General features: G+C 47.9%; 1 protein-coding gene across 2 annotated transcripts in view; it reads left to right on the top strand.

Annotated features, from left to right (window-relative positions):
* Window positions 1-18,397, top strand: part of SSH1 (slingshot protein phosphatase 1) — a 215,078-nt gene that overhangs the window by 179,473 nt on the left and 17,208 nt on the right. For both annotated transcript variants that reach the window (XM_063913267.1, XM_063913269.1), the window contains 2 exons: window positions 6,682-6,775; window positions 6,879-7,007. In XM_063913267.1, the coding sequence (XP_063769337.1) occupies window positions 6,682-6,775; window positions 6,879-7,007 (223 nt within the window). The remainder of the gene's footprint in view (window positions 1-6,681; window positions 6,776-6,878; window positions 7,008-18,397) is intronic.

An 18,397-nucleotide genomic window follows, 5' to 3' on the forward strand; every position in this document is an offset into this window, starting at 1 on the left:
GGCCTCGTTGCTTGATTCCTGGGGATGAAATAGGAGGAAATGTTGGGATTATCTGAGGGGAAGGTATGCCCCTACCTAGACACATACATAGTAAGACCACTTGGCATACCAAAATGCTGCACTTCCTGTTACCACTATGCATTGCTGTGTGTTTACATTCAGTGGCTTTAATGTAGCGCTTTACAATTAGAAACAACAATGATAAATTAGCTGCTCTAAGGGACTGTATAAAGCCTAGTTCCTTTTCTCTTACGTCCTAGAGGATGCTGGGGACTCCGTAAGGACCATGGGGTATAGACGGGTTCCGCAGGAGACATGGGCACTCTAAAGACTTTAGATGGGTGTGCACTGGCTCCTCCCTCTATGCCCCTCCTCCAGACCTCAGTTAGATCCTGTGCCCAGAGGAGACTGGATGCACTGCAGGGGAGCTCTACTGAGTTTCTCCGAAAAACACTTTTGTTAGGTTTTTTTATTTTCAGGGAGCACTGCTGGCAACAGGCTCCCTGCATCGTGGGACTGAGGGGCGAGAAGCAGACCTACTTAAATGATAGGCTCTTCTTCTTAGGCTACTGGACACCATTAGCTCCAGAGGGTTGGAACGCAGGTCTCATCCTCGCTGTTCGTCCCGGAGCCGCGCCGCCGTCCTCCTCACAGAGCCGGAAGATAGAAGCCGGGTGAGTATAAGAAGAAAGAAGACTTCAAAGGCGGCAGAAGACTTCAGATCTTCACTGAGGTACCGCACAGCAGTGCAGCTGCCATTGCTCCCACATTCACACACACTGACGGCACTGTATGCGTGCAGGGCGCAGGGTGGGCGCCCTGGGCAGCAATAATAAACCTCAAGGGACACTGGCTAACATATATATACTGCGGAGGCAGTATATTAAATAAACCCCCGCCAGTATAAAGAATTTGAGCGGGACCGAAACCCGCTGTTGAGGGGGCGGAGCTTGATCCTCCAGCACTAACCAGCGCCATTTTCTCCACAGCACGCTGCAGAGAAACTGCTCCCCGGACTCTTCCCTGCTGAACACAAGTACAGAGGGCAAAGAGGAGGGGGGGGGGGGGCACATTTATTTGTTGCAGTGAGTGTATTATTGATATATAAAAGTGCTGTACAGACTGGGATTTTGTCCCAGTGTCCAGTGGTGCTGGGTGTGTGCTGGCATACACTCTCTCTGTCTCTCCAAAGGGCCTTATTGGGGGACTGTCTCTCTCTCTATATATATATATATATATATATATATATATATATATATATATATATATATATATATATCCCAGTGTGTGTGGGGGTGTCGGTACGTGTGTGTCGGCATGTCTGAAGCGGAAGGCTCGTCTAAGGAGGAGGTAGAGCAGATGATTGTGGTGTCTCCGTCGGCACAGTCGACACCTGATTGGATGGATATGTGGAATGTTTTAAATGCAAATGTGTCTTTATTACATAAAAGATTGGACAAAGAAGAGTCCAGAGAAAAAGCAGGGAGTCAATCCATGGCTTTGACTGTGTCACAAGGCCCTTCAGGATCTCATAAACGTCCCCTGTCCCAGGTAGCAGACACTGATACCGACACGGATTCTGACTCCAGTGTCGACTACGATGATGCGAGGTTACACCCAAGGGTGGCCAAAAGAATTCATTATATAATCATTGCAATAAAAGATGTTTTGCATATCACAGAGGACCCCATAGTGCCTGACACGAGGGTATGCATGTTTAAGGAGAAGAAACCTGAGGTAACCTTTCCCCCATCTCATGAGCTGAACGCTTTATTTGAAAAAGCTTGGGAAACTCCAGACAAGAAACTGCAGATACCCAAGAGAATTCTTATGGCATATCCTTTCCCCGCACAGGACAGGTTACGGTGGGAATCCTCGCCCAGGGTGGACAAGGCTTTGACGGGCTTGTCCAAAAAGGTTGCGCTACCGTCTCCAGACACGGCAGCCCTCAAGGATCCTGCTGATCGCAGACAGGAGACTACCTTAAAATCAATTTATACACATACGGGGGCCTTGCTCAGACTGGCAGTAGCGTCGGCATGGGTATGTAGCGCAATAGCAGCATGGACAGATAACTTGTCATCTGACATTGACACCCTAGATAAGGATAGCATTTTATTGACCTTGGGTCATATAAAAGACGCAGCGTTGTATATTAGAGACGCTGCGAGAGACGTTGGGCTGTTGGGTTCAAGATCCAATGCCATGGCAATTTCTGCTAGGCGAGCCCTGTGGACCCGCCAATGGACGGGTGATGCCGATTCAAAGAGACATATGGAAACTTTGCCTTACAAGGGTGAGGTTTTATTTGGGGAGGGCCTCGCGGATCTGGTTTGCACAGCTACCGCGGGTAAATCTTCTTTTTTGCCTTATGTTCCCCCACAGCAAAAGAAAACACCTCAATATCAGATGCAGTCCTTTCGGTCGCATAAGTCCAGAAGGGGCCGGGGCTCTTCCTTCCTTGCCAGACGTAAGGGTAGAGGGAAAAGAATGCCTGCTACGGCTAGTTCCCAGGAACAGAAGTTCTCCCCGGCTTCTACAAAATCCACCGCATGACGCTGGGGCTCCACTGCGGGAGTCCGCGCCGGTGGGGGCACGTTTTCGACTCTTCAGCCAGATCTGGGTTCTGTCAGATTTGGATCCTTGGGCGATAGAAATTGTATCCCAAGGCTACAGACTGGAATTCGAAGAAGTGCCTCCTCGCCAAGTCGGCTTTGCCAGCCTCTCCCCCAGAGAGGGAAATAGTTTTAGCTGCGATACAAAAGCTGTGTCAACAGCAAGTGATTATCAAGGTTCCCCTAGTGCAACAGGGGAAGGGGTACTATTCAACTCTATTTGTGGTCCTGAAACCGGATGGCTCAGTCAGACCCATTCTGAACTAAAATCCCTAAACCTGTATCTAAAAAAGTTCAAATTCAAGAAGGAATCTCTCCCGGCAGTGATCTCCAGCCTGGAAGGGGGGGATTTTATGGTGTCACTAGACATAAAGGATGCATACCTTCATGTCCCCATTTATCCTCCTCATCAGGCGTACCTGAGATTCGCTGTACAGGACTGTCATTACCAGTTTCAGACGTTGCCGTTTGGGCTGTTCACGGCCCCGAGGATTTTCACCAAGGTAATGGCAGAAATGATGGTGCTCCTACGCAGGTAAGGGGTCACAATTATCCCATACTTGGACATTCTCCTGATAAAAGCGAGATCGAGAGATCAGTTGCTGAAAAGCGTGTCATTCTCCCTGAGAGTGCTGCAGCAACACGGCTGGATCCTAAATCTGCCAAAATCGCAGTTGATTCCAACGACCCGGCTATCATTTTTAGGCATTATTCTGGACACGGAAAAGAAGAGGGTTTTTCTCCCAACGGAAAAAGCCCAGGAACTCCAGAGCATGGTCAGAGACCTGTTAAAGCCAAAAAGAGTGTCAGTTCATCAATGCACTCGAGTACTGGGAAAAATGGTGGCGGCCTACGAGGCCATACCCTTCGGCAGGTTCCATGCGAGGACATTTCAGTGGGACCTTCTGGACAAATGGTCGGGTTCCCATCTACAAATACATCAGAAAATAAGCCTGTCCCCCAGGGCCAGGGTGTCTCTCCTGTGGTGGCTGCAGAGTACTCACCTTCTAGAGGGTCGCAGGTTCGGCATTCAAGACTGGGTTCTGGTGACCACGGACGCGAGCCTCCGAGGATGGGGAGCAGTCACACAAGGAAGAAATTTTCAGGGACTGTGGTGGAGCCAGGAGGCTTGTCTACACATCAACGTGCTGGAATTAAGGGCCATATACAACGGCCTACGACAAGCGGAGACTCTTCTTCACGACCTACCTGTTCTGATTCAATCAGACAACGTCACAGCAGTGGCTCATGTAAACCACCAAGGCGGGACAAGGAGGAAAGTGGCAATGGCGGAAGCCACCAGGATTCTTCGCTGGGCGGGAAATCATGTAAGCGCGCTGTCAGCAGTCTTCATTCCGGGAGTGTACAACTGGGAAGCAGACTTCCTCAGCAGACACGACCTCCATCCAGGAGAGTGGGGTCTTCATCAAGCAGTTTTTGCAGAGATAACAAGTCGTTGGGGGCTTCCTCAAATAGACATGATGGCGTCACGCCTCAACAAGAAACTTCGGAGGTATTGTTCCAGTTCAAGGGACCCTCAGGCGGTAGCGGTAGACGCCCTGGTGACACCATGGATGTTTCCGTCGGTCTATGTCTTCCCTCCTCTTCCACTCATCTCAAAAATACTGAGAATCATAAGACGAAAAAGAGTTCAGACAATACTCATTGTTCCGGATTGGCTTTGGAGGGCCTGGTATTCAGATCTTCAGGAAATGCTCACAGAAGATCCGTAGCCTCTTCCTTCCAGGGAGGACTGGCGTGACTTACCGCGGTTACGTTTGACGGCATGGCGGTTGAACGCCAAATCCTAGCTAGGAAAGGTATTCCGGGGGAGGTCATCCCTACTCTGATAAAAGCTAGGAAGGAGGTGTCGGCGAAACATTATCACCATATCTGGAGGAAATATGTATCTTGGTGTGAAGCCAAGAATGCTCCTATGGAGGATTTTCACCTGGGCCTTTTTCTCCACTTTCTGCAGACAGGAGTGGATATGGGCCTAAAGTTAGGCTCTATTAAGGTACAGATTTCGGCCCTGTCAATATTCTTTCAGAAGGAATTGGCTTCTCTCCCAGAAGTCCAGACTTTTGTAAAGGGAGTTCTGCACATCCAGCCTCCTTTTGTGCCCCCAGTGGCACCATTGGGACCTTAACGTGGTGCTACATTTCATTAAGTCACACTGGTTTGAACCTCTTCAAACAGTTGAGTTGAAATTTCTCACTTGGAAAGTGGTCATGTTATTAGCCTTGGCATCTGCGAGGCGGGTGTCTGAATTGGCGGCCTTGTCTCACAAAATCCCCTATCTGATTTTCCATGTGGATAGAGCAGAGTTGAGGACTCGTCCTCAATTTCTGCCTAAGGTGGTTTCATCGTTTCATATGAACCAGCCTATTGTGGTGCCTGTGGCTACGGGGGACTTGGAGGATTCCAGGTCTCTTGATGTAGTCAGGGCCTTAAAGGTTTATGTAGCCAGGACGGCTCGGGTTAGGAAAACAGAGGCACTGTTTGTCCTGTATGCAGCCAACAAGGTTGGCGCCCCTGCTTCTAAGCAGACTATTGCCCGCTGGATCTGTAACACAATTCAGCAGGCTCATTCTACGGCTGGATTGCCGTTACCAAATTCGGTAAAGGCCCATTCCACTAGGAAGGTGGGCTCTTCTTGGGCAGCTGCCCGAGGTGTCTCGGCATTGCAACTTTGCCGAGTGGCTACTTGGTCGGGTTCAAACACTTTTGCTAAATTCTACAAGTTTGATACCTTGGCTGAGGAGGACCTCATGTTTGCTCAATCGGTGCTGCAGAGTCATCCGCACTCTCCCGCCCTGTCTGGAGCTTTAGTATAATCCCCATGGTCCTTACGGAGTCCCTCTAGGACGTAAGAGAAAATAAGATTTTAAACCTACCGGTAAATCTATTTTTCCTAGTCCGTAGAGGATGCTGGGCGCCCGTCCCAGTGTGGACTAAATTCTGCAAGACTTGTATATAGTTATTGCTTACATAAGGGTTATGTTACAGTTTTGATCAGTCTCTGGCTGATGCTTTTTTGTTTCATACTGTTAACTGGTTCGTATGTTCCAAGTTGTACGGTGTGGATGGTGTGGGCTGGTATGTATCTTGCCCTTAGATTAACAAAAATCCTTTCCTCGTACTGCCAGTCTCCTCTGGGCACAGTTCTTTAACTGAGGTCTGGAGGAGGGGCATAGAGGGAGGAGCCAGTGCACACCCATCTAAAGTCTTTAGAGTGCCCATGTCTCCTGCGGAGCCCGTCTATACCCCATGGTCCTTACGGAGTCCCCAGCATCCTCTACGGACTAGGAGAAAAAGATTTACAGATAGGTTTAAAATCTTATTTTCCATGCTGTTGATAAAATGATACATAGGGCTTAGGGGTATATTTACTAAAGGTCGATTTTTTTTAATTTTTTTATTTCAAATACAAATTGCTGGAAATGGACCTATAGTAAATATTCCCCTTATTTCCTGCATAGGCTGTAACAGAACCTTAGTCAGCTTCGCTTATTATCATTCTACTGTTCTAGCACCAACGGTTACTGCATTGTGTAGGAGATATACAAGTTTTCAATATCGTGTCCTATTTTTATTTCAGTATTTACATACACAAATATATATATATTTATATATATATATGCAAGGGGGGGGGGATTTAGCGACCAATGGTGTCTTTAAAAAGATAAACACTCACACTATGAGTAAATAAATATAAAATAAAATACAATTTATTCACATAAAAAAAAGAATATTTTTCACATAAAAGTTTCTTAATAACAGGTCTCTTTAAAAAATGGGATAAAAACAATGTACACATAAAATATATTACCAGTTAAAATATATAAATAAGAAGATTATTGCTTAACTGGGTGTGTGGTCGGTAATCCACACTCACATCCTGGCATGGTCATCAGCGGGGTGCTCCACTAAGGTAGCAGCATGGATGCCTCAAATACAGAGTATGTATATATACGTATATATATATATATATATATATATATATATATATATACAGTATCTAACTATCATTGTTATGTTTGACAAATTCCTTCTCTGTGTGCAGACCGAATGAAGGTGAGAGGACTGAGTGGGTTATCAAAGCAAAACTTCGTGGCATCATGATGAGCAAGGACTTGGAGAATGTAACATGCAAAGAGGTGATTATGTACTAAAGAGAGATGGTTCCTGACCGTTCTATATTCCTGTGATTTGTTCCTCTATATCTGTGATCTGTTTTCTGGGCCTGTTGCCTATATTTAGATCCGTAATGAGCTGGAGAAGAAGCTGAGCTGCAACTTGAAAGAATACAAGGAGTACATAGACAATGAAATGTTACTGATCCTTGGGCAGATGGATAAAGCCTCTCTCATCTTTGATTACCTTTACTTGGTATGTAACACAAGACATATGATAAAATCCATGCTTACTTTTAGACCGGGTCAGTTTATAAATGTGTCATAGTATTTTCCATTTGCGTCTACTAAATGTATTGCATGGGTTGTCTCCACAGGATCACAATTTGTCCTTAATTATCCTCAAATCATGTTTAACGTGAACATGTGAAGCGCTCTCAACAAGGCCTATGGCAGTGCCTGAGGCAGTCTAGTTTACATTGAGGTACACAATTGATTTTCATCATTGGAAGTCTTAATAAGACTTTTGTAGCAATGTCTAGAAGAGCCAACACTTCACCTTTCACTTCAGGTCATTCACACACTGCAGAAGTGCATCGCAAATGCAGTGTGTGAACGTTTGTGCAAGTGTGCCTAGCAATTTTGGAATTGAATTACAGACCAGCACACCTTCATGATACCAATAGATTTCTTTGCTTGTTATATTTTGAGACATAAATTGGTCAGAATATACATATACAGTAAGTATGCTTAAATCATTATGGCGGACTGACTCTTCATTCACTTATATTGTTTAAGAACAGTGTTTCCCAACCTCGGTCTCCAAGGCACACTAACTGTTCAGGTTTTGAGGATATCCGTGTTTGAGCACAGATGGTTCAATCTAAATAACTGAGGTACCAATTAAGTCACCTCTGCTGAAGTTTGGCTATCCCTAAAACCTGGACCGTTAGTGTGCCTTGAGACCCGGAGTTGGGAAACACTGTTTTAGAGTGTAGCCATAAGGAGTGCTAGCCGATTATGTTCACTGTAATATGGAATCCGATGGGTGGCAGGGTGATGTGCTAGGTATATTGAGGACAATTTGTGCACCTACCTGCAGCTTAGATGCACAGACACACCCTCTGTTTTCACCAAAATGTAGAAATTAGATTTAATTTTGTAGCATGGCAACATTTAAATGAAAGAAAGGGATGCAGAGGGAGTACTTACAGGTGGCTTCCGTACTTTATGGGTAGGTGCACCATACTGGCCTACTTGGGCAGTACGGATGGTGTAATGGTTAGCATTACTGCCTCACAGAACTAAGGTTTCCTTCCTCAATCCAAAAATATACTGGTAGGTTAAATGACTCCTGACAAAAAAAAATTAACCCTAGTGTATAAGTGTTTAGGGCAGATTAGATAAGAACCAAGTGGTTCTTATCTGCATCAAAATTCTATGTTTGTGTATTTCTACGTTTGAAAACATATTTCAGGCAGATTGTTAAGTGTGCAAATGAGACCCAAAGCAGTTAGTAAGATCTGCTTGTTGATGAAAAGACACTCCTATTGTTATGGGCTTGCTCATGTATTGTGTTGTACAAGTGGTTCCATATAAGTGGCCACCGGAAACTTAGTTAAAAATGCATGTAGCCATAGGTATCATTGCGCCGTATAACCAGTTCAGGTAAATGACAATGATGATCCCATTTGAATGTATATCCATATTTCTCTGACGTCCTAGTGGATGCTGGGAACTCCGTAAGGACCATGGGGAATAGCGGCTCCGCAGGAGACTGGGCACAACTAAAGAAAGCTTTAGGTCACCTGGTGTGCACTGGCTCCTCCCACTATGACCCTCCTCCAAGCCTCAGTTAGATTTTGTGCCCGGCCGAGGTTGGATGCACACTAGGGGCTCTCCTGAGCTTCTAGAAAGAAAGTATAGAATTAGGTTTTTTATTTTCAGTGAGACCTGCTGGCAACAGGCTCACTGCAGCGAGGGACTAAGGGGAGAAGAAGCGAACCTGCCTGCTTGCAGCCAGCTTGGGCTTCTTAGGCTACTGGACACCATTAGCTCCAGAGGGATCGACCGCAGGCCCAGCCTTGGTGTTCGGTCCCGGAGCCGCGCCGCCGTCCCCCTTACAGAGCCAGAAGCAAGAAGAGGTCCGGAAAATCGGCGGCAGAAGACATCAGTCTTCACCAAGGTAGCGCACAGCACTGCAGCTGTGCGCCATTGCTCCTCATACACACTTCACACTCCGGTCACTGAGGGTGCAGGGCGCTTGGGGGGGGCGCCCTGAGCAGCAATAAAAACACCTTGGCTGGCAAAAATACCACAATATATAGCCCCAGAGGCTATATATGTGGTAAATACCCCTGCCAGAATCCAGAAAAAAGCGGGAGAAAAGTCCGCGAAAAAGGGGCGGAGCTATCTCCCTCAGACACACTGGCGCCATTTTCTCTTCACAGTGCAGCTGGAAGAAAGCTCCCCAGGCTCTCCCCTGTAGTTTTCAGGCTCAAAGGGTTAAAAAGAGAGGGGGGGCACTAAATTTAGGCGCAATATTATATATACAAGCAGTTATTGGGGAAATTTCACTCCGTTATAGTGTTAATCCCCACATTATATAGCGCTCTGGTGTGTGCTGGCATACTCTCTCTCGGTCTCCCCAAAGGGCTTTGTGGGGTCCTGTCCTCAGTCAGAGCATTCCCTGTGTGTGTGCGGTGTGTCGGTACGGCTGTGTCGACATGTTTAATGAGGAGGCTTATATGGTGACGGAGCAGATGCCGATAAATGTGATGTCGCCCCCTGTGGGGCCGACACCAGAGTGGATGGTTAGGTGAAAGGTATAAACCGACAGTGTCAACTCCTTACATAAAAGGGTGGATGATGTAACAGCTGTGGGACAGCCGGCTTCTCAGTCCGCGCCTGCCCAGGCGTCTCAAAGGCCATCAGGGGCTCAAAAACGCCCGCTCACTCAGATGGCAGACACAGATGTCGACACGGAGTCTGACTCCAGTGTCGACAAGGTTGAGACATATACACAATCCACTAGGAACATCCGTGACTTGACCCCGGCAATAAAAAAAAAATGTGTTACACATTTCTGACATTAACCCTCTAAAAATGGGTTTTTATGTTGGGGAGAAAAAGCAGGCAGTGTTTTGTTCCCCCATCAGATGAATGAATGAAGTGTGTGAAAAGCGTGGGTTCCCCCCGATAAGAAACTGATAATTTCTAAAAAGTTACTGATGGCGTACCCTTTCCCGCCAGAGGATAAGTTACGCTGGGAGCTATCCCCTAGGGTGGATAAGGCGCTCACACGGTTGTCAAAAAAGGTGGCACTGCCGTTTTAGGAACGGCCACTTTGAAGGTACCTGTTGATAAAAAGCAGGAGGCTATCCTGAAGTCTGTATTTACACACTCAGGTACTAGACTGAGACCTGCAGATCGTGCTGCTGCAGCGTGGTCGGTGACCCTGTCAAACATAAGAACATATTAAAGACGTCGTCTTATATATGAGGGATGCACAGATGGATATTTTGCCGGCTGGCATCCAAAATGAATGTAATGTCCATTCTGTCAGGAGGGTATTAGAGACCTGTCACTGGACAGGTGATGCTGACTTTAAAAGGCGCATAGAGATTCTGCCTTATAAGGGTGAGGAATTATTTGGGGATGGTCTCTGGGACCTCGTATCCACAGCAACAGCTGGGAAGAATTATTTTTACCTCAGGTTTCCTCACAGACTAAGAAAGCACTGTATTATCAGGTACAGTCCTTTCGGCTTCAGAAAAGCAAGCGGGTCAAAGGCGCTTCCTTTCTGTACAGAGACATGGGAAGAGGGAAAAAGCTGCACCAGTCAGCCTGTTCCCAGAATCAAAATTCTTCTCTCGCTTCCTCTGAGTCCACAGCATGACGCGGGGGCTCCACAGGTGTAGCCAGGTACGGTGGGGGGCCGTCTCAAAAATTTCAGCGATCAGTGGGCTCGCTCACATTTGGATCCCTGTTTCATTCGAGTAGTATTTCAGGGGTACAAGCTGGAATTCGAGATGTCTCCTCCCCCGCCGTTTCCTCAAATATGCCTTGCCGACAACTCCCTCAGGCAGGGAGGCTGCGCTAGAGGCAATTAATAAGCTGTATTCCCAGCAGGTAATACTCAAGGTGCCCCTACTTCAACAAGGATGGGGTTACTATTCCACACGGTTTGGGGTACCGAAACCACATGGTTCGGTGTGACCCATTTTATATTTAAAATCCTTGAACACATACATAAAAAAATTCAAGTTCAAGATGGAATCGCTCAGGGCGGTTATTGCAAGCCTGGACGAGGGGGATTACATGGGATCCCGGGACATCAAGGATGCTTACCTGCATGTCCCCATTTACCATCCTCGCCAGGAGTACCTCAGATTTGTGGTACAGGATTACCATTACCAAGTCCAGACACTGCCGTTTGGACTGTACATGGCACCGAGGGTGTTTACCAAGGTAATGGGCGAAATGATGATACTCCTTCGAAAAAAGGGAGTTTTAATTATCCCGTACTTGGACAATCTCCTTATAAGGGCAAGGTCCAAGGAGCAGTTGGTAGTCGGGGTAGCACTATTTTGGAAAGTGCTACAACAGCACGGTTGGATTCTAAACAGTCCAAAGTCACAGCTGGTTCCTACGACACGTCTACTGTTCCTGGGGATGGTTCTGGACACAGAACAGAAATAAGTGTTTCTCCCGGAGGAGAAAGCCAAGGAGCTGTCATCTCTAGTCAGAGACCTCCTGAAGCCAAAACGGGTATCGGTGCATCATTGCACGCGAGTCCTGGGAAAAATGGTAGCTTCCTACGAAGCAATCCCATTCGGTAGGTTCCATGCAAGAACTTTTCAGTGGGACCTGTTGGACAAGTCGTCCGGATCACATCTTCAGATGCATCGGCTGATAACCCTGTCTTCAAGGACCAGGGTATCTCTACTGTGGTGGCTGCAGAGGGCCCATCTTCAAGAGGGCCGCAGGTTCGGCATACAGGACTAGGTCCTAGTGACCATGGATGCCAGCCTTTGAGGCTGGGGGGCAGTCACACAGGGAAGAAACTTCCAGGGACTTTGGTCAAGTCAGGTGACTTCCCTACACATAAATATTCTGGAACTGAGGGCCATTTACAATGCCCTGAGTCAGGCAAGGCCTCTGCTTCAAAACCAGCCGGTACTGATCCAATCAGACAACATCACGGCAGTCGCCCATGTAAACCAACGGGGCGGCACAAGAAGCAGGATGGCGATGGCAGAAGCCACAAGGATTCTCCGATGGGCGGAAAATCATGGGTTAACACTGTCAGCAGTGTTCATTCCCGGAGTGGACGACTGGGAAGAAGATCTTCTCAGCAGACATGACCTCCACCCGGGAGAGTGGGGATTTCATCCAGAAGTCTTCCAAAGGATTGTACACCATTGGGAAAGGCCACAGGTGGACATGATGGCGTCCCGCCTCAACAAAAAGCTATAAAAGATATTGCGCCAGGTCAAGGGACCATCAGGCGATAGCTGTGGACGCTCTGGTAACACCGTGGGTGTATCAGTCGGTTTATGTGTTCCCCCCTCTGCCTCTCATACAAAAGGTACTGAGAATAATAGGAAGGCGAGGAGTAAGAACGATACTCGTGGTTCCGGATTGGCCAAGAAGAGCTTGGTACCCAGAACTTCAAGAAATTATATCAGAGGACCCATGGCCTCTGCCGCTCAGACAGGACCTGCGGCAGCAGGGGCCCTGTCTGTTCCAAGACTTACCGCGGCTACGTTTTGACGGCATGGCGGTTGAACGCCGGATCCTAAAGGAAAAGGGCATTCCGGAGGAAGTCATTCCTACGCTGATTCAAGCCAGGAAAGATGTAACTGCAAAACATTATCACCGCATATGGCGAAAATATGTTGCTTGGTGTGAGGCCAAAAAAGGCCCCAACAGAGGAATTTCAACTAGGTCGATTTCTGCATTTCCTACAAGCAGGAGTGTCTATGGGCCTAAAATTAGGCTCCATTAAGGTACAGATCTCGGCTCTGTCGATTTTCTTCCAGAAAGAACTTGCTTCAGTACCTGAAGTTCAGACATTGTAAAAGGAGTGCTGCATATTCAGCCCCCGGTTGTGCCTCCAGTGGCACCTTGGGTTCTCAACGTGGTGGTGAGTTTCTTAAAATCACATTGGTGTGAGCCACTAAAAACCGTGGATCTAATATATCTCACGCGGAAAGTGGTCATGTTATTGGCCTTGGCTTCGGCCAGGCGTGTATCAGAATTGGCGGCTTTGTCATATAAAAGTCCTTATCTGATTTTCCATATGGATAGGGCAGAATTGAGGACTCGTCCCCAGTTTCTCCCTAAGGTGGTATCAGCTTTTCACTTGAACCAACCTATTGTAGTGCCTGCGGCTACTAGGGACTTGGAGGATTCCAGGTTACTGGACGTAGTCAGGGCCTTGAAAAAATAAGAATTTACTTACCGATAATTCTATTTCTCATAGTCCGTAGTGGATGCTGGGGACTCCGAAAGGACCATGGGGAATAGCGGCTCCGCAGGAGACTGGGCACAAAAGTAAAAAGCTTTAGGACTACCTGGTGTGCACTGGCTCCTCCCCCCATGACCCTCCTCCAAGCCTCAGTTAGGATACTGTGCCCGGACGAGCGTACACAATAAGGAAGGATTTTGAATCCCGGGTAAGACTCATACCAGCCACACCAATCACACCGTACAACTTGTGATCTGAACCCAGTTAACAGCATGATAACAGAAGGAGCCTCTGAAAAGATGGCTCACAACAACAATAACCCGATTTTTGTAACAATAACTATGTACAAGTAATGCAGACAATCCGCACTTGGGATGGGCGCCCAGCATCCACTACGGACTATGAGAAATAGAATTATCGGTAAGTAAATTCTTATTTTCTCTAACGTCCTAGTGGATGCTGGGGACTCCGAATGGACCATGGGGATTATACCAAAGCTCCCAAACGGGCGGGAGAGTGCGGATGACTCTGCAGCACCGAATGAGAGAACTCCAGGTCCTCCTCAGCCAGGGTATCAAATTTGTAGAATTTAGCAAACGTGTTTGCCCCTGACCAAGTAGCTGCTCGGCAAAGTTGTAAAGCCGAGACCCCTCGGGCAGCCGCCCAAGATGAGCCCACTTTCCGTGTGGAATGGGCTTTTACAGATTTTGGCTGTGGCAGGCCTGCCACAGAATGTGCAAGCTGAATTGTACTACAAATCCAACGAGCAATCGTCTGCTTAGAAGCAGGAGCACCCAGCTTGTTGGGTGCATACAGGATAAACAGCAAGTCAGATTTTCTGACTCCAGCCGTCCTGGAAACATATATTTTCAGGGCCCTGACTACGTCCAGCAACTTGGAATCCTCCAAGTCCCTAGTAGCCGCAGGCACCACAATAGGCTGGTTTAAGTGAAATGCTGAAACCACCTTAGGGAGAAATTGAGGACGAGTCCTCAATTCTGCCCTGTCCGTATGAAAAATTAGGTAAGGGCTTTTATAGGATAAAGCCGCCAATTCTGAGACACGCCTGGCTGAAGCCAGGGCTAACAGCATTACCACTTTCCATGTGAGATATTTTAAGTCCACAGTGGTGAGTGGTTCAAACCAATGTGATTTAGGAATCCCAAAACTACATTGAGATCCCAAGGTGCCACTGGAGGCACAAAAGGAGGCTGTATATGCAGTACTCCCTTGACAAACGTCTGAACTTCAGGAACAGAAGCTAGTTCTTTTTGGAAGAATATTGACAGGGCCGAAATTTGAACCTTAATGGACCCTAATTTGAGGCCCATAGACAGTCCTGTTTGCAGGAAATGCAGGAATCGACCCAGTTGAAATTCCTCTGTAGGGGCCTTCCTGGCCTCGAACCACGCAACATATTTACGCCAAATGCGGTGATAATGTTGTACGGTTACATCCTTCCTGGCTTTGATCAGGGTAGGGATGACTTCATCCGGAATGCCTTTTTCCTTCAGGATCCGGCGTTCAACCGCCATGCCGTCAAACGCAGCCGCGGTAAGTCTTGGAACAGACATGGTCCCTGCTGGAGCAGGTCCTTTCTTAGAGGTAGAGGCCACGGGTCTTCCGTGAGCATCTCTTGAATTTCCGGGTACCAAGTCCTTCTTGGCCAATCCGGAGCCACGAGTATAGTCTTTACTCCTCTCCTTCTTATGATTCTCAGTACTTTTGGTATGAGAGGAAGAGGAGGGAACACATACACTGACTGGTACACCCACGGTGTTACCAGAGCGTCCACAGCTATTGCCTGAGGGTCCCTTGACCTGGCGCAATATCTGTCCAGTTTTTTGTTGAGGCGGGACGCCATCATGTCCACCTTTGGTTTTTCCCAACGGTTCACAATCATGTGGAAGACTTCTGGGTGAAGTCCCCACTCCCCCGGGTGAAGATCGTGTCTGCTGAGGAAGTCTGCTTCCCAGTTGTCCACTCCCGGAATGAACACTGCTGACAGTGCTATCACATGATTTTCCGCCCAGCGAAGAATCCTTGCCACTTCCGTCATTGCCCTCCTGCTTCTTGTGCCGCCCTGTCTGTTTACGTGGGCGACTGCCGTGATGTTGTCCGACTGGATCAACACCGGCTGACCCTGAAGCAGAGGTCTTGCCTGACTTAGGGCATTGTAAATGGCCCTTAGTTCCAGGATATTTATGTGAAGTGACGTTTCCATGCTTGACCACAAGCCCTGGAAATTTCTTCCCTGTGTGACTGCTCCCCAGCCTCTCAGGCTGGCATCCGTGGTCACCAGGACCCAATCCTGAATGCCGAATCTGCGGCCCTCTAGGAGATGAGCACTCTGTAACCACCACAGGAGAGACACCCTTGTCCTTGGAGACAGGGTTATCCGCTGATGCATTTGAAGATGCGATCCGGACCATTTGTCCAGCAGATCCCACTGAAAAGTTCTTGCGTGGAATCTGCCGAATGGAATCGCTTCGTAAGAAGCCACCATCTTTCCCAGGACCCTTGTGCATTGATGTACTGACACTTGGCCTGGTCTTAGGAGGTTCCTGACTAGGTCGGATAACTCCCTGGCTTTCTCTTCCGGGAGAAACACCTTTTTCTGTACTGTGTCCAGAATCATTCCTAGGAACAGCAGACGTGTCGTCGGAATCAGCTGCGATTTTGGAATATTTAGAATCCATCCGTGCTGTCGTAGTACTACTTGAGATAGTGCTACTCCGACCTCTAACTGTTCTCTGGACCTTGCCCTTATCAGGAGATCGTCCAAGTAAGGGATAATTAAGACGCCTTTTCTTCGAAGAAGAATCATCATTTCGGCCATTACCTTGGTAAAGACCCGGGGTGCCGTGGACAATCCAAACGGCAGCGTCTGAAACTGATAGTGACAGTTCTGTACCACAAACCTGAGGTACCCTTGGTGAGAAGGGCAAATTGGGACATGGAGGTAAGCATCCTTGATGTCCAGAGACACCATATAGTCCCCTTCTTCCAGGTTCGCTATCACTGCTCTGAGTGATTCCATCTTGAATTTGAACCTTTGTATGTAAGTGTTCAAGGATTTCAGATTTAAAATAGGTCTCACCGAGCCGTCCGGCTTCGGTACCACAAACAGCGTGGAATAATACCCCTTTCCCTGTTGTAGGAGGGGTACCTTGATTATCACTTGCTGGGAATACAGCTTGTGAATGGCTTCCAATACCGCCTCCCTGTCGGGGGGAGACGTTGGTAAAGCAGACTTCAGGAACCGGCGAGGGGGAGACGTCTCGAATTCCAATTTGTACCCCTGAGATACTACCTGCAGGATCCAGGGGTCCACTTGCGAGTGAGCCCACTGCGCGCTGAAATTCTTGAGACGGGCCCCCACCGTGCCTGAGTCCGCTTGTAAGGCCCCAGCGTCATGCTGAGGACTTGGCAGAAGCGGGGGAGGGCTTCTGTTCGTGGGAAGAGGCTGTCTGCTGCAGTCTTTTTCCCCTTCCTCTGCCCCGGGGCAGATATGAGTGGCCTTTTGCCCGCTTGCCCTTATGGGGACGAAAGGACTGAGCCTGAAAAGACGGTATCTTTTTCTGCTGCGAGGTGACTTGGGGTAAAAAGGTGGATTTCCCAGCCGTTGCCGTGGCCACCAGGTCCGATAGACCGACCCCAAATAACTCCTCCCCTTTATACGGCAATACTTCCATATGCCGTTTGGAATCCGCATCCCCTGACCACTGTCGCGTCCATAATCCTCTTCTGGCAGAAATGGACATCGCACTTACTCTTGATGCCAGAGTGCAAATATCCCTCTGTGCATCTCGCATATATAGAAATGCATCCTTTAAATGCTCTATAGTCAATAATATATTGTCCCTGTCCAGGGTATCAATATTTTCAGTCAGGGAATCCGACCAAGCCACCCCAGCACTGCACATCCAGGCTGAGGCGATTGCTGGACGCAGTATAATACCAGTATGTGTGTATATACTTTTTAGGATATTTTCCAGCTTCCTATCAGCTGGTTCCTTGAGGGCGGCCGTATCAGGAGACGGTAACGCCACTTGTTTTGATAAGCGTGTGAGCGCCTTATCTACCCTAGGGGGTGTTTCCCAACGTGCCCTAACCTCTGGCGGGAAAGGGTATAATGCCAATAATTTTTTAGAAATTAGCAGTTTTTTATCGGGGGAAACCCACGCTTCATCACACACCTCATTTAATTCATCTGATTCGGGAAAAACTACGGGTAGTTTTTTCACACCCCACATTATACCCTTTTTTGTGGTACTTGTAGTATCAGAAATGTTCAAAACCTCCTTCATTGCCGTGATCATGTAACGTGTGGCCCTACTGGAAAATACTTTTGTTTCCTCACCGTCGACACTGGAGTCAGTGTCCGTGTCTGTGTCTGTATCGACCTGAGGTAACGGGCGCTTTAGAGCCCCTGACGGTGTTTGAGACGCCTGTACAGGTATTAACTGATTTGCCGGCTGTCTCATGTCGTCAACAGTCTTTTGTAAAGTGCTGACACTATCACGTAATTCTTTCCATAAGACCATCCAGTCAGGTGTCGACTCCCTAGGGGGTGACATCACTAACACAGGCAATTGCTCCGCCTCCACACCATTTTCCTCCTCATACATGTCGACACAACGTACCGACACACAGCACACACACAGGGAATGCTCTGATAGAGGACAGGACCCCACTAGCCCTTTGGGGAGACAGAGGGAGAGTTTGCCAGCACACACCAGAGCGCTATATATATACAGGGATAACCTTATATAAGTGTTTTTCCCTAATATAGCTGCTGTATATATTTATATGCCAATTTAGTGCCCCCCCTCTCTTGTTTTACCCTGTTTCTGTAGTGCAGGACTGCAGGGGAGAGTCAGGGAGCCTTCCTCCAACGGAGCTGTGAGGAAAAAATGGCGCCAGTGTGCTGAGGAGATAGGCTCCGCCCCCTTCTCGGCGGCCTTTCTCCCGCTTTTTTATGGAAAAATTGGCAGGGGTTAAATGCATCCATATAGCCCAGGAGCTATATGTGATGTATTTTTTGCCAAAAAAGGTGTTTTATTGCGTCTCAGGGCGCCCCCCCCAGCGCCCTGCACCCTCAGTGACCGGAGTGTGAAGTGTGCTGAGAGCAATGGCGCACAGCTGCGGTGCTGTGCGCTACCTTATTGAAG

This window comes from Pseudophryne corroboree, chromosome 1 (assembly GCF_028390025.1).
Source record: "Pseudophryne corroboree isolate aPseCor3 chromosome 1, aPseCor3.hap2, whole genome shotgun sequence".
NCBI lineage: Eukaryota > Metazoa > Chordata > Amphibia > Anura > Myobatrachidae > Pseudophryne > Pseudophryne corroboree.